Source organism: Periplaneta americana, chromosome 5 (genome assembly GCF_040183065.1).
Source record: "Periplaneta americana isolate PAMFEO1 chromosome 5, P.americana_PAMFEO1_priV1, whole genome shotgun sequence".
In the NCBI taxonomy this organism is placed as follows: domain Eukaryota; kingdom Metazoa; phylum Arthropoda; class Insecta; order Blattodea; family Blattidae; genus Periplaneta; species Periplaneta americana.
This window is the reverse complement of record NC_091121.1, coordinates 485212-505865: the sequence shown is the minus strand read 5'-3', so window position 1 is coordinate 505865 and position 20654 is coordinate 485212. Positions and strand designations below refer to the sequence as shown.

Sequence of the window (20654 nt, the reverse complement as noted above, 5' to 3'; positions counted from 1 at the left end):
GAACCTCATTTACCGATTTACAACAATAAGTTCGATAACACAAAGTTCGTGTTCGTACATGAATTGAAAATTCTATATAATATACAACAGGCTATATAGAATATAGATCAACATTTATTTTTAAGACCAGAATTGCCATTATAGATTGTCACGAAACGAAGACTACCAAACAATTTGATTTGGAGAATATACTTGGAAATTATAATAAGCACATAATATTATTTTTTTTTTCAGGGAAATAAATACATTACATAGAATGTTATTATTGTTATTATTATTATTATTATTATTATTATTATTATTATTATTATTATTATTATTATTATTATCACCAACAAAGAGAATATGACCAGATTGGATAGTCGGGATCGTTCTAAGAATAAGATTTTCCCAGCGTGCGTTGACACCAGCACAACAATGATCACTTCCGCCTGCGCTGATGGCGACGTCTGTAAACACGAGATAAGCCGCTATGACGCAGGCCGAATTGGCCTACATAGGGTTCCGCGGGCGCGGCGTGAGGCACAGACTCGAGATGTCGTCGGCCCTGCTCGTCACGCCAGCAGCCCCCGTCAGAGGCGGCTCGGGTGGCCACCACTCCAGGTAAGGATGTAGTTTACCCTGCCTGATTTGGTTTGGATGTCTTCTATCATTCTGTGTACAGCGATTTTTCCCATCCTATGCTATTGGATAGAATTCTTATATTCATTATCTACAAGTCAGTTTGAATAAAAAAAACGCGTGTAATAATTTTACTAGTGAATGATTAAAAAAATTAATTCACTGCTGTGAATAAAGACATTGTTTAGGTTGCTAAGGACTGTGAAATAAAGACCAATTTAGATACCGGTACCAGTCATGGATAAATTACTATTATGTGCCATTTTAATTTTCATATGTTTTATTTACGTAAACAATAACGCACAATGGGGCCAACAGAAAAAAAATTATCTTAGTACACAATCCATACTATATTCATATTGGTTTGGAGTGATTTATTAAATAATGTATTCAAGATTATAATTTATAAATATGTTAAACGAATTATCCTTGCACCAAAAACGGATGCTCCCTGGACCGAAGATTTCATTTTAATTACCGGTATTTAATAAAATTACTTCATCGTTTCTTCTGGTAAAATTCCTTTGCAGAACGAAGAGTTACATTATTGTTCGAATCAAATTTCTGCAATTTTAAAGGACAAAACTAAAAATCTTTCAATCATTTATTATAATAGACTGCTCTCTTAAATTGACTGAGCATATTGGGAATTAAATCAATAACTTTTTCAAAACACGCTACGAAATGTTTCATATAAAACACTTTTTATCTCCAAGAGAAAGCAAAAACGAGCAAAATTCTATTGAACTTGTTTGTTTAGAATATCCGGAAGAATAACCTCCTGAAATTAATGACATTACTTACGATTCACTCTGTATAAGCTATTTTTATTTTTCACTTTACAAATTATACAACCTGAAGTTTAGTTTGCAAACTTTTCAAAAAATTAGATTTGTTAATAATAAAAAAGTTATAATTATAATGTTTTCATGAAAATTAAGATAGCCCCACATTTACTGCTGGGATTGCATGACATGTTTATTATCTTTTTGCACGATAGTGTGTTTTTTCGTCGTTACAGCAAACGGCCGCCACTGTTGGAAGTAGATTTTACTGAATTCAGAGTTGCCAACGTAGATAAGTATATTAAAATACATAGTATTAGAAGTAACTGCTCAAGGGTTGTAATTAAAACTACTACTGCCATCTACCGTCACCTATGACAAACTTCTTGCTGAGAGTCAGTCAGTTGTTCATAGTCTAGCGTACATGGATACTGCATATTAAGATTTTTAAAAATATTATTTCCAAAACATATTATCGTGCAAAAAATACTGTACAATACACGTTTGTGAAGTGCATTACAAAATCTCGGAAATTGAAAAATTCCCTCTTCTCTTTTTCAAACTTTTCCTCAATTTTATAAAAAGCACTTCCCAACCTTGTATCGTAATACACTATTTCCATAATTAAACAACAAATCAAATATTAGTTTGATTAGCCCTCGAGCTCCCAGGTATCTGCGGACCACAGTTTACGAATTATTATATAGTATGTAAAGCATTGATGATAATATAACAAGTGTTAACTTCAACCACATACGAGTATTTTCTACAAAATTGACTCTATAGTGACAATTTACAGGGGAGAAAAATTTTAATGTCCATTTTTTCCATAGATTCAGAGAGTACCGGCAAATAGTTCGATTCAAGAAACTATAAACATTCATCTCCGCCGCAAGTGAACTCTTCAGGTCTCGCCCAAATGTGTCCCTGCAGTGTAGTCCATGATGGAGAGCCTTGCCATCACTAATGAAATTAAATTTATTGGAAAAACGAAAGTAAAAAGAAATGGACCTACATTTAAAATTAGGGTGGCGTGTGCGACACGTATTGGATTGGGGATGAAAACCGTTTAAGGGTATGAAAATCTTCGAAAATTAATAAACCACCACTTCCCCGGGGGAATCGAAACTGTTTCGTAGGTATCATGTAAGCCACAACAGGAAATAGTGAATATTAATAAAAATTATAACTGCATCTCTTTCCAGGGACGAACTGATAGCCATTTGTGTTACCATTTTGGTGGCCATTGTGTTACTCATCGCCATTTGGAAATGCATTGGATACTTGAAAGAACACGAGGAAAAATCTTCACGAGGTGAGTTCGCATAAAGGGCACATCCATCGTATCCACCCCACTCACCCCACAGAATTTACAATGAAAAACTTAAATGTAACTATTAGAGTTTTCCAATTGTATTATCATTAAATAAAAAAAATGGTACAAATTACCATTATATTAGTTAAAGCTATGTCGTATTATCCGCCGTCACATTCGTGCTCAGTCTTGTCATATCTGGTACAGTACCGTATCAGTCTGATGTTTTAGATGGTGTTCCTCTTTCAATAATTGCGATGCCATGCATTATGCTCTGCTACATCGACGAAATGCGCAATAATAGAGAATTACACCTCCTTACTCCTCACAGACACTCGGTAGAGCGAAATATTTTGGTGAGCTCTATCAATGACACAAATATTTGTCTTTTCCCCTGCTCTGAATAACGCGTCACCGTCACGGGAGAAGCTGTATGTATGGTATCAAAACCACATTGTTGCCATTCTATGAAGACATTAGTTTCATGTCAGAGTTGTTAGATCTGAAGTCAAATGTTCCTCTAGGTTTCTTTTTCAATTATTCTGCTTCTGTAAATTACAATCTTTACTGTACTGATTCTATTCGTCCTTATTGTTCCAGTGTCGTAAATACTTCTTACGTGCAAATTGTGCTCAAGAGCAAATGAAGTACATACAGTAGATTGTAAAAATCAATTCTGTATGTCAGCATTTCCAGCTGCTCAACATACATGACGACTTCATAACTCAGGCCCTTGTTAGCTTATACTGCTGGCAATGTACCACCACCTTGGTGTGGTTTGAACCACGTCAGATATCCATCACACCAAAACTTGAACCTGAATAAATTGCTTGGTGCCATGTCGCCGGTACCATGCTTTCATTCACCGGGTGATTTTGCATGTGAGGAATAAGATCTCGGCATTTTTCTCTGATCACATCCATCAGAGGACGAACCTTTGCAAATCTATCGTTCCTATCACATTTATTATTATTACAAATATGAATGTTTGACTTTATAAATTTGAAGTGATCTCTGGATATGGCATTGGAAACTGAAGTACTGACATCTCCCAATACATAGGCCTGCCTTTTCTAGGCAACACGACGTAGCCACTAAGAAGTACCGTACTATAGCTAACAAGTAAGAAGCATTTCATTTCCTCTCCAAGTCTATTACATTTCGCAACATACTGATTTGTATATTGCATTATCAGGCCAATGACACCGCTCTCAAAGAATAGACTAGTTCAAAGTAATGTAAAGGTGTCTGTCTGTGTACTCATTGCTGGCCGATTTGTAGTTCTAGTTGCAGTTGGCAGTTTTTCCCAGTCACCTTTTGAGATGGTTTGCTTTGGTGGAATAGTAGTGTGTGCCAGTGATTATTGTTGTTGTTATTATGAGAATAATAATAATAATAATAATAATAATAATAATAAATAGCAATAATTATAGTCGTCAATATTCTTCAAGTTTCAAGACAAAATAATAACGCACGAAAAATTCATCTGTCCCACACTCAGGATCGATGTAGGACCACAAAGAGAGCTATTCGGTCTCATTACTGAAATAACTTCTGCTAGTATAATAAATAATGTAATTATTGTTGATGTATAAGTATGTATATACCCAGATCACATATATAACAGATTAATCATCCCTATGTTAAAATTGGTAGCACTTTTAAGAGAACAACCGCCAGGATCGCCACCCGTCCACTGTAAACAAACACAAGATGGCAATTCAAATGGGAGTTACGACGTGACTCCTTATTAACAACTAGATGGCAGCATAGTAAACCTGACAAAAGTTGTTACTGTCGAAGTCTATAAGGCCGAGCAATCTGGGTATATATGATCTAGGGTTTAACCAAACATTTATAAATATCCGCACTTCATTCTTCCAGTTGAGAGATTTAAATAAAATCGTTTTGCTTTTGCAGTTCTTCGACTTCCATCCTGCGAGCACTCATATGATGCTGAAGCGACTCAACCTTCTGGTGACACTCATCGTCACTTCCAGATCATACCCTGGTCGTCTCCAGAGAACCTGGGACCCCCACCAGGTGAATGATTAAAAAAATTTCGATGCAGAACAATGTGTTTCAACTGCCATACCAAAGCATTTTGAATACATTAAAAATGTGTTTCATATAAATATTACTTTTCAAGTAAGAATTTTATGGAAAGTAATTAGGCCTGCACTGTGTTTCATTCTAGTGTGAAGAATAACAAAAATATGGATATAGTGTAAAATCCGTTAGGTAGTAACCGATAGGTATTACTTATATATATATATATATTTATTACTTCTTAGCAATAGCTGACCGGTGTGAAAAAGGATTCCCATTATTTCATTAATGCATTTTATATGACTACATTGTTTTAAATATTAATTTACATACGTTTTACTACTGCTAAATATAATAATAATAATAATAATAATAATAATAATAATAATAATAAAGTCGAAAATTAATACGTAGATTCACTGAAATATATACAGGACTTTCATCTCAAAATTGTCCAGTCTAAATAGCTAATTATTTAAATTGAATTCAATTTAAACAAAAAACACGTCAATTTAGATACTGAGGGGGAAGTCTGAAACCAGGTTTAATTGCATTTTAGATTTCACCCCCACCCCCTAGTCTCCCCCAATTTAAAATTTCCAATGGCACCCCTATATTTTTATACTTAAGTAAAATGTAGTATACCCTTCAAGAGAGAACAGAAATCATATTTATTTATGGAGCTGAAAATCGTTGTGCTCATAGAACTGCTAGAGCTTTCAACGAGAGGCATCCTGAGAAAAACGTATCACTGATATGTAATATCTGATATCTAATACGGAAATTTGAAGAAACTGGTTCTTGTGTGCAATAAAGCAAATGCCCAACTTAGAAAACTCGATGAAACTTCTCAGATTGAAATACTAGGTCATTTCATCAATGAACCCACCACCTCCATCCAAAAAGTAGCTGTTGTAACAAACAATTCGGTTGGTTCCATACATAAAGTGATGAAAATGAACAAATTTTTTCCCCTACAAGACACAAAGTCACCAACAGCTCAGGGAAGACGAATTTGACAGAAGAGTAGAATTCTGTGAACAGATATCTTAGAGAATTGAAGATGATCCAAATTTTACACAAAATATTTGCTTTAATGATGAAGCGATTTTTTTCTTAAATGTGTTTGTCAACAAACACAATTGTAGGTACTGGGACATTGAAAATCCTCATGCGTTTCGTGAAGATAATACCCAATTTCCTTAGAAGAACAATGTGTGGCTGGAATTTTTGGGGATGATATTGTTGGACCGATTTTCATTGAAGAAAACGTGACTGGAGAATTGTGTCTGAACATATTAGATAATGTAATTGATCCACTTATCACACTGTCGCTAGAGAACCAAGTCAATGAAGGAAACCTGGTGCTGGACGAACAAAATTGCATTTTCAACAGGACGGAACTCCTCCACACTCTGGAGTACCTGTGCGACAGTGGCTGGATAGAAGATTTCCTGGAAAATTAATTGGTAGGAGAGGTGCTGTAAAATGGCCGGCGAGATCTCCATACTTCGCTTGACTTCTTCCTATGGGGTCATTTGAAATCAGTTGTTTATACTTCTCCGCCTGAGAATATTCAAGAACTGAAAAATAGCATAACCCAAGAATGTAATCGGATTAGTAAGGAAACACACCAAAACGTTCGCGAGGAGTTCCAAAATAGACTGCATTACTGTTTAACCGACAATGGAGCACATTTTGAACAGTTGATTTAGAGCAAAATAAACTGTTTCTTGTCAGGTTGCCAGGCAAAAGATGTGAAATAAATGAACGAGGTGTATAAACAAGTGAATGCTCTTTCATATTTAAGTATAAAAATATAGGGGTGCCATTTGAAATTTCAAAGTGCTGGGGGTTGGGGGTGAAATCTAAAATGCAATTAAGCCTGGTTTCAGACTTGCTCTCAATATCTAAATTGACGTGTTTTTTGTTTAAATTGAATTCAATTTAAATAATTAGTTATTTAGACTGGGAAGTTCTGAAATGAAAGCCCTGCATAATGCGAACAGCAAACATGCAGTTCAGCAATTCTTTTTTAATGACTTTTAGAAACACTCCAATCGTTCTTTCACTACACTGCACAGTGTGCAATTTTCTTAATCTAGCTGGACAAAATTAATAACTTCTCTCCTATTCAACAGATTTTCATGAAACTTTATGCAGAACTTCAGGGTAACATATTTGATTTCATTACAAACTCTGGTTATGTTTGTGTAAGGAGAACTACCCTTTTATAGAGGGTGAATTTACACAAAATTAATAACTTCTCTCCTATGCAACAGATTTTCATGAAACTTTATGCAGAACTTCAGGGTAACATATTTCATTTCATTACAAACTCTGGTTACGTTTATGTAAGGGGAACTACCCTTTTATAGGGGATGAATGTACACAAAATTAATAACTTCTTTCCTAACTAACATATTTTATATTTACTTCCTCTGTTTGGTCTATCGAAATATGACTGCTGTATTCAACAGTTATGGAGGTGGCTGCAGTGTCATTCGCATGTCTGAGTTAGGCTATATCACAGTAGAAGTATTAGGTTACAAGTGCTAGGACTACGCCTATTTAGCCTAGCGTTTGCTGTCCTGCCGACATAAATTCGGTAGCCAGTTTACTAAAAAGGCCCTACTCCTAGGAGTTGAAAAGATAGTAGATTACTTCAGGCATAAACCTAACGCAAAAAGCCGAAGAGAAAACCTGTCACTGGTCCTTGGCCTTACGAAAACTCGCTTATTATATAATATTATTTGTAAAATGATATATACCATTTCTGTATCATTTCTAGAGCCCGTAACTTTGGTGCTAAAAATTAATACTGTTACTCGCTATAGTTAAAAAAAATATAGAAGCCATATTCCCAATCCTTTTAGATGTCATTTCTGTCATTCAGTATTTTCCCTCTGGTGCCGTTACAGGTCTTCAGTCCTCTTAACCACCACTTACAAATTAGCGCACTGTCCAATCTTTGTGGCTCTGCTGTCTCTTATTATACCGGTAGGGGAGAGTCGGGTAGTATCGGACATCGGGTAATATCAGACAGTGAGTTTCTTTCATCTTCCATACGATGATAGTACCTGATTGACATGGTTATGTTTCTGTGATGTCGCATAGAGAAACGTAACCATGTCATTCAGGTACTACCATATGGTGGTAGATTAAAGAAACTCACTGTCCGATATTACCAGATGTCCAATACTACCCGACTCTCCCCTATATATCGGACTCTTAGTTAATGGGCTTAAAAACCCTCCTCACAAACATCACATCTATTCATCCATACTTAGTGCCATTCTTAGCTTTTAGCACCTACCCTACAGTTCCGGGCTCTTATTCATCATGAAATGACGCAACACAAATCAGACGTCATTCAGAATGTGTAGTGGTGTGTAGCGAGATCGAAGATTCAATTTAAAGTCTGGTGCAAACTTAAGGGAAAATTGTTACTATGACTACCACCCCAAAATTATACACAACCAAAATTTACTTTATAATTACGAAACTCACCTTTAAACACGTAACTGCAGATACAATTCTGCATGAAGTAATCAATAAAATATGGAAGCACGAATTCAGCTAAGAAACCAGTCCTGTGTTTCTTCCTGCGTCCATATTGAGGAATTTTAGCCCGAACTTCCCTCTATGCTATTTAAATGTTTTGGTTATGTGCTCCAATATCGGGGTCAACTAAGTCCACTGATTCACTCGTAACCATACGAAACCGTCATCCTCTACACAAATATTAAAGTTCTCCAACAATCACTAATTAAAGTAGTACCTGGATGAATATATTCCAGAATAATATTCTAAAACTATCACTATTGTCCTTTGGTACCGTACAAGAACAAAAATATTAGTAGCTATAGAATGCATTCTCTCGCTCTCTCTACCTCTCCAAAGATCCTCTGACCTTCGATAACAAGACCACAATCGCATTTTCGCTTACCTATCAACTTGAGCTTCTATTTCAACAACACCAATTCCTCCCAACTTTTTCGACTTACAGTATTTAGACCATAGTTAATACACACTTCTCTTTAAAAAAAAAAACCCACCAGTCAACTACCGTCCTCCTAAAGGTATCAATTCTTTCATAAGAAACTCCTGACGAGGTGCAATTATAAACAAACACAATGTAGAAACATTCAGATGTACACGCGTCTTCTAGTGTTATGAAAAAGCGAAACTTTATAATTACAAATCTTAGCTTTTTTTCTCTTTGGTATTGCCACTTTCTTCTAAAAAATATTTGAATAAATTCCAAATTTTCTTCATTACGGCATAATATTACATAATCTGAAAGCCGCCACAAACATCCGTAACTAATCACTTGAATAAATGCCCCTTGCACGCACAATAAGATCATGCAATAGCCTACGGTACATCATTAGAACAAGTGACACTGCTGTAGAAACCGATTATTAAGCCACAGAAATCATTACGCAGAAAGTTGTAGATTAAGGTAATATGGATATTATAAGGAGCCCTCAAATCTATAAAAATGCAAGTAAATATTAAAATATAAGTCACTTACTGAAGTAATTTCAATATTTTCATTGACTATTCGGCCGATTAAACGTCAGTACACTATTCGCAGTGGTCCAATCTACCCTACATCATGGTAATTAACCATAATACGCCGTTGTGTCATATGCCAGTTTTGTACTCACCTTATACGTGCTCGCTGTCGAGCTCCTGTGTGTGCGGTGTATTGCCAAGTCACTTCGCTTATAACGATGACTCCGTACACTGGATACACACGACTTAACTTCCTTCACAAATTCCTTAAATAGTTCACCTGCTGTTATAATGTTCATGAATTGCATTTATAGGCAATATTTAAATGATAGCTTTCATCAGTGGATTTGAATGTCATATTCAATTGTCCGATGAGCCAATGTTACTATATTATAATAATTCTTAATGGACATCTAAGATTACCACTAGGGATCGGAAGTTTAGGAAAATGCCCATTTTGTTTGAATGTACGTATTTCAAGGCTGTTAATTTATGTGTACAGATCACGAAAAATCAAATGTTGTGGTGAAGTTTTATATTGCTTATATTTGCCTTTTTTATTTTTATTTTTTCCCTTTTCTGTATAGGCATATATAGTTAACAGCACTCATTAATTTTTTTGCTTGAAACTGAAAAAACTGATAGTTCTTATAGTATACAAATATTTCGGACACCCTATTGTGGTGGAATTCTTGAGACCCTCTACCTAACTGGTCCCATCACGACCAGTCACCCTCTTGAGTTCAGATAACGGTTTACTTTATTATTTGCCCTTCTCCTGCATAACATACACGACGTATCTGCTTGAAGCACACAGTCTAGGATTATCTTTGTATTTAGAGAGAAGTTACCCGACACTCCCCTACCCCCTGAGCCTATTATTACGGGGTGGGGGACATGGTTGAAAACTATGCGAATAACTTTGAACAAATAGCACTAATTGTTAATGAATTTTCAGAGAATAATTCTCTATCAATCAAAGAAGCTCAGTGTGTTTCAAGAAAAAGGACTTAAAGAAGACTTAGCATATATCGATGCGCATTTCACTTTTGTAGCAGATACCATTCAGCAGTCTGTCATTTTCTGAATCCATGTTCCTGTTTTTGAATGCAAAGAACAGATTATGTGTAGCTCCTGGCAAGTATGCTGCTCAAATATATGAGAAGCTAAAAAGTGTTGTTTCAAGAAATTCTGGATATGAAACCATTAATTCTGTGTATAAAGTTCTAAGTGAGACCAGTGTTGAGCTTCCTGAGGGGTTTAATGTAGCCAGGATGGCACGTTCCAGTCACTTCTGTGCATGTTGAGAGATCCTTTTCGGCATATAGCCTAAACAGATTTTGTTCAATAGATGTCACAAGAGCGAGTGTTTTAATCTTCCCGTTATTTTAATTTGCTGTGTATACATAACAAACAAAAAAGCGAATACTGGCATTTAATTAAAACATCGTGTAAGGAAATAATTAATTATTGTGTGTGGCATAACTTTTCAGTGGTTAATTTTCCACAAATTTTTATTTTTAGTGCTTGGAATACAATTTTTAGTGCCTTTTAGGAGCCTAAAACACCATTTTTAGTGCCTTAACTTCCGATCCCTACTTATCGCATACAAAGTTTTATTTGTTTACATAGTAGGCCTAATGTTGGTTTTTACATTTGATTAACGTTTTCGGCTACACTGAGCCATCTTCAGATCAAGTGACTAGATTTGCTTTACGAGTACATTAATAAATTAGAAATAAGGTTAACAAACTGGATGCAAGTGTACATGTGAGATGGATAGTACATAGCCTAATTTATAAACTGGTATAACATTATATACAGGGTGTATCAAAAATACATGTACAAACTTCAGGCATGGGTTCCTTACACCAAAAGAAGGAAAAAAGTTCATATGAACATATGTCCCATAATCCTTTGTTTCCCCGTTAGGAACTGTTCAACACATTGGTACACTCATAAAATGCAACACACAAAACTCATAACCAATGCTCGAAATGTCCTCCTCTTGCTTCTAAACATGCATGCACTCGTCGAATCATGGACTGTCGCACCCTTTCAAATACTCCAGGATGATGTCGAATGGTTTCGCAAGCTTCCATGACACGTCGATGAAGAGTTTCATGATCCGGGATGTCTGCTCCATAAACCAATTGTTTAAGGTGCCCCCAAAGATAAAAATCCAAAGGATGAGGTCGGGAGAACGTGCTGGCCATTGAACTGGTCCTCCTCTGCCTATCCATATGTCATGGTAGACATCAGTCAGTGTATCTCGAACAAGGCGACTAAAATGTGCTGGAGCCCCATCATGCATGAACCACATGTTTTGTCTTATGTTCAGAGGCACATCTTCGTGCAGTAATTCTGGAAGAGTGTTTTGGATAAAGTCCCTGTAGATAGCACCTGTAAGACGTGCTGATAGAAAGTATGGACCTACCAGACAGTCACCTACAATTCCAGCCCACACATTAATCCTAAACTGTTGCTGATGTCTAGCCTGAAATACAGCACGAGGATTACGATCTGCCCATACGTGTTCATTGTGGAAATTGGTAATTCCATCTCTCCCAAACGTTGCCTCATCTGTAAACAAAACTGATGAGACAAACAATGGATTGGCTATTTGTGCTAGAAACCATCGGCAAAAGTTCTCCCGTGGTGGATAATCGGCAGGCGAAAGGCCCTGCACACGTTGCATATGATACGGATACAAGAGCTGCTCGTGAAGTACCCTCCATGCTGTACTGTGTGATGTACCAGTTGCCACAGCCAATTGTCTTGTACTGATACCTGGATCGTCTTCGACACAGTGTAAAATGTCTTCTTCGAGGTTCGGCGTACGAACAACTCTTGGTCTTCCTCGATCACCAGTCTGTGGTGCAACGGTTCCTGTCTCAGCAACGCGACGATACACAGCAACAAAGGTTTGATGATTCGGTTGTCTTCGGTCTGGAAATGCCATCTGATACAGCCGTACAGCCTCGCGTCCATTACCATTCGCGCGACCATACATAAAAATGATGTCAGCCTGCTCACGAAATGAATATCGTCCTGCCATGGTTGAACGTTCACAATTGCAACGTTGAAGACAGACTAATGACAAATGACACATGTAAACAAGTCTCCATGGCAACACTTCGCCATCTGCAATCCATTTCTGATACAACGAGTCACAGCCTTCTATGAATGAGTGCATAAAGAAATGAAGTTTTGAGGTTGGACCTCGAAGGCCATTGAACGCAAACTTTCAGTAATAAATGAATAACGGGGAAACAAAGGATTATGGGACATATGTTCATATGAACTTTTTTCCTTCTTTTGGTGTAAGGAACCCATGCCTGAAGTTTGTACACGTATTTTTGATACACCCTGTATATATATATATATATATATATATATATATATATATATATATATAAAGTCACATTATCAAATGATCATATGTGTACAGATACAAGGGTATTATGGGTGTATATCTGATGGTAGATAACATTTGTGAAGTAGCTTAACTGATACAAATCTTCATTATATACTTAAATAACTTACAGATGTATGCTCAAATCATTCGTTATCAGCTTGTGCCGTTCATTTCTGCAATTAAATGCGAAAATAAGTTGGGATAGTAAGTTAAATGACATACCATATCATTACTGGAAACTAACTGTAAAACTGGAGCTAAGCGTGTGATTGTTTCATAGATAAGTAAGTCGTACTGGAGAGCAGGTGGATGCTGGTAAAGCAAATCTAGTCATTTGATTTGAAGATGGCTCAGTGTAGCCAAAAACGGTAATCAAATATAAAAACCAACATATGTTTAGCATTTTTATTATATACAGTATATAGTTTCATCAATGGATTAAGTAATGTAAAATGTTACACTAGTAATTTTATTATTTTATGTGTTCAGTTATTAAATCAACAAATTGAATTGATTTGTAAATTTAAATTTTATCTATCACAGATTCATTCTGCTCCACTAACTTAACCTCACTGGAAATATCACTTGTTGCCCTGGTTATTTAATTGGTTTTAATGATGTTTTTTTTTTTATTTTTACTATATGCTATTGGAGGTTTGGGGGCAACAGTCCCAAGAGGGGGAAGCAATGCCCCGTTGCCCCCCAACAAATACAAAATTACATTCTGAATTAGACTGAGACATAGCTAACAAACAATTTGTACTCACCTCAGCTCCAGGAAGAGGCTCCAACCTCGCATCATCTACTGATGTGTATTAAAAATTTATGAACAAGTAACTCAACATTAAATGAAATATTTTAAGCAGTCCTCCAGATTGCTTCATAGCGTAGTGGTAAAGCATCTGTAAGGGAAAAATCCTTGCATCGAATCCCGGTGGCTGCACATAAAGTAAATTAACGTTAAATATATGTAATAGATAAAGAAAGTGAGAGAAAAAAGTAGAGGAGAATGAGAGGGTAAGAAGATAAATAGAACAAACGATAAAAAATTATACTGTAGTAAACTCCACATTTTCACGCACATCACATTGTCAGTACATATGAGAGAGAATGGTGTATATAGTTAGGCCTAATTATCCAAACAAATTATCCTTGCACCAAAATGTTCATATTTTAATTATTTAAATACAACTCCAATTAAAAATCATATCATGGAATTCTCTTTGCACCAAATGATTGTATTTTAATTATTTAATAAATTAAGAAACACATTAAACGAATTATCCATGTATCATAAACGGATACTCTCTGGACCAGATGATCGTATTTTAATTATTTACAATGTCAATTGTTTTTATTGATAACAGCTCAGAACTTGATGAATGGCCATTCTCTTAACACATACGAACATAGATTTATTTCAGAGTACTACAGATTCTAACATGTCCAAAAACGATGATGTAATTTTCCTTAATATTAAATGTTCCATGTCAACTAATACCTAGTATGTAAATTGAGGAAGATTATGCTTGTTTACATTGCAATGTTTATTGCTATCATTAAAAATCTATCTGCTGAAATGTTTACAGGCTACCAGGAAGATCCACCACCTGCATATTCCAGCCTAGTTTTCAACAAGAAACGATCTGTGTCACGCAATGGTTCTGTTGTCGAGCCCCAAGTGTTCAAAATAGCAATCTGAACAGCAGGATGCAACTTCTGACCAAGTGTATGCTGCAGCTGGTGTCAACGGCACCGACATCCTGACGACAGCAAACGTTGCCTAGGAGCAAGAAATCATGCTGCAATGTAGTATTATAGAGCCATGAAGGTCCCTGCAGTTCACTAAGGTTACGAGGTCCACGGATGAGACTAGCAACAAATCATGCTGCAGTGTAGTATTGTAGAGTCATGAAGGTCCCTGCAATTCACTAGGGTTACGAGGTCCATGGATGAGACTAGCAACAAATCATGCTGCAGTGTAGTACTGCAGAGTCATGAAGGTCCCTGCAATTCACTAGGGTTACGAGGTCCATGGATGAGACTAGCAACAAATCATGCTGCAGTGTAGTACTGCAGAGTCATGAAGGTCCCTGCAATTCACTAGGGTTACGAGGTCCATGGATGAGACTAGCAACAAATCATGCTGCAGTGTAGTACTGTAGAGCCATGAAGGTCCCTGCAATTCACTAGGGTTACAAGGTCCATGGATGACACTAGCAACAAATCATGCTGCAATGTAGTACTGCAGAGTCATGAAGGTCCCTGCAATTCACTAGGGTTACGAGGTCCATGGATGACACTAGCAACAAATCATGCTGCAGTGTAGTACTGCAGAGTCATGAAGGTCCCTGCAATTCACTAGGGTTACGAGGTCCATGGATGACACTAGCAACAAATCATGCTGCAGTGTAGTACTGTAGAGTCATGAAGGTCCCTGCAATTCACTAGGGTTACGAGGTCCATGGATGACATTCTAGCAACAAATCATGCTGCAGTGTAGTACTGTAGAGTCATGAAGGTCCCTGCAATTCACTAGGGTTACGAGGTCCATGGATGACATTCTCGCAACAAATCATGCTGCAGTGTAGTACTGTAGAGTCATGAAGGTCCCTGCAATTCACTAGGGTTACGAGGTCCATGGATGACATTCTAGCAACAAATCATGCTGCAATGTAGTACTGTAGAGTCATGAAGGTCCCTGCAATTCACTAGGGTTACGAGGTCCATGGATGACATTCTAGCAACAAATCATGCTGCAGTGTAGTACTGTAGAGCCATGAAGGTCCCTGCAGTTTACTAAGGTTACGAGGTCCATGGATGACATTCTAGCAACAAATCATGCTGCAGTGTAGTACTGTAGAGCCATGAAGGTCCCTGCAGTTTACTAAGGTTACGAGGTCCATGGATGAGACTAGCAACAAATCATGCTGCAGTGTAGTATTGTAGAGCCATGAAGGTCCCTGCAATTCACCAGGGTTACGAGGTCCATGGATGACACTCTAGCAACAAATCACATTAAAAGACGTTAAAACAGAGGAAAGTAGGCAATGTCAGATTTTGTGGTGTAGCAAGGTCTAACAAGGAAATCTTTCAAAATCATCAGATCAAAACTTTCCTTGAAAATTTGTACACAATATGCAAATACAAGCTTAAAATTAGCTGTCAATAAAATTGTAAGGCAAAAGGAAACCCTTTCAAAAACAACATAAAATTTGCATTTTTTTAGATGGAACATACAGTTATCCTTGATCATTACCTTCTGGCAATCCAAACTTGACCAAACATAAATATTCCGTCTTTGACCATTATCATATTGCACTGAATTACTACTGGCAGATATTGTTGCTCATAGCAAACTCTGATCTAATAACTTCTAATCTGCTTCCTGTATACAAACTCTCGAAAGGAGTTTCGGCCTGATGCTGTAAATGAATATGTCTAGTGCTGGTAGTCAGATTGCCTCCACAAGCAACCAACAACAATTCATTAACCCTAAATATAAAAATTAAATGTAGTGAAGAACTCCTTTAGCATTGGTTTTTGGAAGCATGTTGGATCCCACATTTCCTACTGTATTTCTGCTGTGTTCACAAGATGCGTTAGCAAATTCATGAGACTTTTTTGCATAAACATAGCAGTCAAAAGGGATGTTTCCACAATGCAGAGTCGTTTTCTAGGTGAGAAACAGCTGATAGTCATTATAACCATTTGTTGTACATACATGCCATGATCTCTAGTTTTATTTTTGAAGGAAACCATATAGAGGATTTCTATTTTCCTTAAAATCCATAATTTTCAATCACAATGGTAAACTAGACCCCTCATAACTTTGCTATCACAAACTATGAGTTGCTACTGTTAGCGCATGCACTCTCCTTTACATCACCAATAATTCTTGAGAAATATTGTACACATTATCTTGGTAGCAGCTGGGAGTTTGGTTCGAGACAAGTGGACAAAGATTCTTGTGTTACATGATGGAGGCACAGTATAGTGTTGTATTCAGCAAAAACAAGAGTAAAACTTTTGAATATCAATTCTAAAATATGTATTTACTTATAGAATAAAGTGACATTGAACGTTATTATCATGGATGTTTTTTTTTCAACAATTATTGGACTTAACATGCTCACTTCCATCAACAGTGTTTTAGTAGAATCCTATCTAGTCACCAAGCAGCCCACAACAGTGTTGTTGCATATGGGGTACAGTAAGTAAGGCACAAACAAAACAAGCAGCAAGAGTCTGTGTAAATAATTTTGTTTTTATGATTTATTGTATTATTGTAATTTCCACAATTTATTTATTTATAGATGTATACATGTATATGCTGTGTGCAGTTGTAATGTGTAAAACAAGTGTTCATAATAGTTAGTTTCTACAATCTGGCATTAGACTGTAATAAATGGAGACAAAAATACATACAAACGTTTCTAAATGAACAAAAGTTGAAACATCAGACCCGAAATATGTTATATATAATTCAATATTACATGTCAAGATTTAACAAGATTATTATAATGATGTGTATTAGGAAGAAAAGGATCCTTATGAGTAAAACCGTGTGGTGGGTTAAGTGTTAAATAGGAAATGTTAGTATAGTGATTTTAAATAGAATAGATAGTTACAATTTAAGAGCAGTATTACGATAAAGTAATAATGATCAACAGAATAATATACTGAAAAGTAGAACGAGTAAGATGGGATGTAAAAAGACGGAATTATACTTCTGAACTCATTTTCACTTTGAGAGAATGTATCTGTTTCTTTTAAAAAGTGAAATTTAAATATTCAAAACTCTGTAAATAGGAGAAAAATAATGAGCATTGGTTTTACTTTTTGTGTAAAAAATACAATACGAAACAGAAAGTGTCTAGAATCTAGTGCATTTTATTTATTGTGAGAATAATCTTGTTGCCCATAAGGTAGCTTTAAATAAATATTGAAGTTGTTATTAAATTCACGTGATCGTGTATTTTGTACACGAGTACCATTCTCACAAACACACAAATAAGCAGATGTGGGAGCAATCTCATTGCAGGTAAGACTCCCGGAGTGAAGCTAGCATGATCCATGTACACCTAACTTTAACTTGTACTCAAAGTAACCAAATGCAGGACTTGATAGTTTTCAGTCAGAGCTGGCTTATATATATTATTTATTGTAAAAATACGAGGGTAAGTCAATAAGTACAGTAGTGCTCAAAAGTATTTTTTGTCGAAAGCACGTCACAATTATATAAAAATAAGTACTGAAAAGAAAAAAAAAACAGTGGATAATTGAAAAGTATGTCTTTCTAACTCGTTTAGTACGAAAATACATTTAGTTTAAACAGAGTTATCTTATGAAAAAAAAAAAAAACGGAAAATTCTTCTGGATCAAAAGTAATTTGTAAATCCAAGTAGGTAATAAAACAAAAATATTCTGGACTTTGAGAAAAAAAATCAGTATTTCGTTGCATACCCCGAGCTTCGATCACAGCAGCACATCTGTTTGGCATTGAATCCACAAGATTTTACAATCGGTCGAGTGGAAGTTGTAACCATTCTTCCAATAAGGCCGCAAAGAACTGACCTTATTTGAGTAACTTCTAAGACGAACACGTCGAGCCAATTCATCCCAGAGATGTTCAACAGGATTAAGATCCGGACTCTGGCTTGGCCAATACAAAAGTTTAATTTTTTATGTGCAAAGAATTTTTTTAAATGGCCAGAAGTGTGTTTTGGGTCATTGTCCTCTGAAAAATCCAATTATGTGGCACATTCTTCCTCCCATGTGGAACCATATTCTTTTCTAAAATGACACTATACAGGAAACAATCCATATTCCCTTCTATTTGGACTGGAGTAGCATTTCTCAAACTATGGTCCGCTGACCACCTGTGGTCCTTCTGGTCCTTCAAAAAGGACAGAAGAAAAAATAAAACTTCAAACGAATTGCATATCACACTATAGCTAAAAATCTCAGAGTTTGTAAATGACACACAGCAATCACCTTTCACTTTTTCTCCCAGTACCGACATTTTATTAAATTTATTACCTTACCTATTTACCAACTTCCCACTCTACTCTCAACAACAAAAGAGGGATTTAAAGCACTATAAACATAGTGTTTCTTGCCATCTTTTCGCTGCACATGAGCTGATGACATATGGTCAAATACATTAGCATATCTTTCAGATGTATTCTCAAAACTAAACGAACTAAATCTCTCTGTACAAGGATCCCTTTCATTGCGATATTGAAAATAACAAACTTTCATTAAGTGAAAGAGAACAGTTAATTTTATTGAACTCTCGAATGACACCGGACTTAAAATGAAATTCCAAGCAGAAGGTATGGTTAATTTCTGGACCTCATCACAAGTGAAAAGAAAATACAGTGAACTGTACAGATTATAATTCAGCTTGCTTTCACTTATCTGTGTGAGAAAGGGTTTTCATCACTAACGACGATCTCAGACTTAAGCTTACCAGCATACATCTAAATATAGAACTGTGCAAGAATCAGCAGGCTTATTCATCTCATTAATGTGAGTACCAACTTTTATTTATTTTGTTTAGTTAATAGGTTAAAGATTATCCAAACTCTAATAACCTTGATTTATTAAAAACGAAAATGATTTTTTTCTATCAACATTAACTTAATTTGTTAATACTAATATAAAATTAAATGAATTAAATTAATTTTAATTAATTCTCTTTTAAAACATAAGTATACTGGTATTAAAATATGCTACAAAAATGGTAAATTTGCTTTCGAAGGGAACAAGAGTAAGGTGGTCCACGAAAATGTTCTGACTTAAAAAAGTGGTCCCCACTTCAAAAAAGTTTGAGAAACGCTGGACTAGAGGACCGACTGCACTTCTAGAAAAACATCCCCACACCATGATGCTACCATCACCGTGCTTAATGGTCGGTACCTGGTATTTTTTGGTCGACATACATACTGCACACTATCAGAAGAAAATAAATTAAATTTACTCTCATCACTCCATAACACTTTATACCAGTCTGTCGTGTTCCATGTTTGATACATTTCTGCAAACTCTAATCTGGCCTTCCTATCTTTTTGGATTTATGAATGGTTTTCGTGATGGTCGTCTATCATTTAAATCACCAGTCACAGTAGAGACAAGTAGGTTCAGTCCAAGGTGCTGCTCTACATCATCTGTAACTTGTCAAGCCAGTTTTCGTGGATCAGCAACCAACTGCTTACAAATCATTCTGTCCTCCCTCACTGTTATTTTTCGAGGATGATCAGAACTTGGCTTGTTGTCTACTGACCCTTCTTGTTCTTACCGTCGACTCCACACACTTATGAGTTGTGATATACCAAAATCTTAGCAATGCTATATTGCAATTTTCCCTTCTTAGAAGCATTTAAAACAGCTTGTCTCCAGAGTATTCCTTTTGTTTTGGCATGATTGAAATGGTCTGTACAAATAAACACTGTCTAAATACCTAAACACCAACATTCAATGTATACCATGCCACCAAATCAAACCACAAAATACTTATGAGATAAGGGAATATACATTTATATTGTTACTAGCTGTACCCGTGCGCTCCACTACACTTGTTAGAAATAAATATAAAGTAATTACATAATTAAAATAGGACATCTGGTCCAGGGAACATCCATGTTTGATAGAAGGATAAATCGTTTAATATGTTACTTAATTTAAATTGTATTTAAATAATTAAAATGCGATCATTTTGGTCCAGAGACCACTCATTTGGTGCAATGATAATTCCTTTAACATGTTTCTTAATTGTTGTTATTACATGCAAATAATTAGAATATGATTACTTGGTTCAGAGAACATCTGTTTTTGGTGAAAAGATAATTCGTTTAACATTTTTCTAAATTATTCTTGAATGCAACCTTTAATAAATTACTCCAAATTAATAGAGTGGATTGTGTACGAAGATAATTTTTAT

General features: G+C 35.9%; 2 protein-coding genes across 3 annotated transcripts in view; one reads left to right on the top strand and one right to left on the bottom strand.

The window, feature by feature from the left end:
• LOC138699398 (uncharacterized) overlaps positions 1–8329 on the bottom strand; it is a 76892-nt gene extending 68563 nt beyond the window's left edge. The window contains exon 1 of the mRNA XM_069825249.1: positions 8281–8329. Coding sequence (XP_069681350.1) covers positions 8281–8314 — 34 coding nt within the window. The 5' untranslated portion in view covers positions 8315–8329. The remainder of the gene's footprint in view (positions 1–8280) is intronic.
• LOC138699400 (uncharacterized) lies at positions 394–18080 on the top strand. 2 transcript variants are annotated; one of them, XR_011331993.1, is made up of 5 exons: positions 394–603; positions 2612–2721; positions 4642–4764; positions 14299–15582; positions 15669–18080. XR_011331993.1 is itself a non-coding variant. In XM_069825261.1 (4 exons), exons 1-4 carry the CDS (start codon positions 473–475, stop codon positions 14409–14411), a joined length of 477 nt encoding a protein of 158 aa, XP_069681362.1. In that variant the 5' UTR covers positions 394–472; the 3' UTR covers positions 14412–18080. The 2 variants fall into 2 exon arrangements, 1 of the variants encoding a protein (XP_069681362.1); XM_069825261.1 differs by having other exon boundaries at positions 14299–18080.
• The last annotated feature ends 2574 nt before the right edge of the window (positions 18081–20654 follow it).

Coding starts and splice junctions, on each gene's coding strand:
- LOC138699400 (XM_069825261.1), top strand. CDS start 473: ATGACGCAGGCCGAATTGGCCTACATAGGGTTCCGCGGGCGCGGCGTG. Junction 604..2,611: donor TCGGGTGGCCACCACTCCAG/GTAAGGATGTAG, acceptor ATCTCTTTCCAG/GGACGAACTGATAGCCATTT. Junction 4,765..14,298: donor GAACCTGGGACCCCCACCAG/GTGAATGATTAA, acceptor AAATGTTTACAG/GCTACCAGGAAGATCCACCA.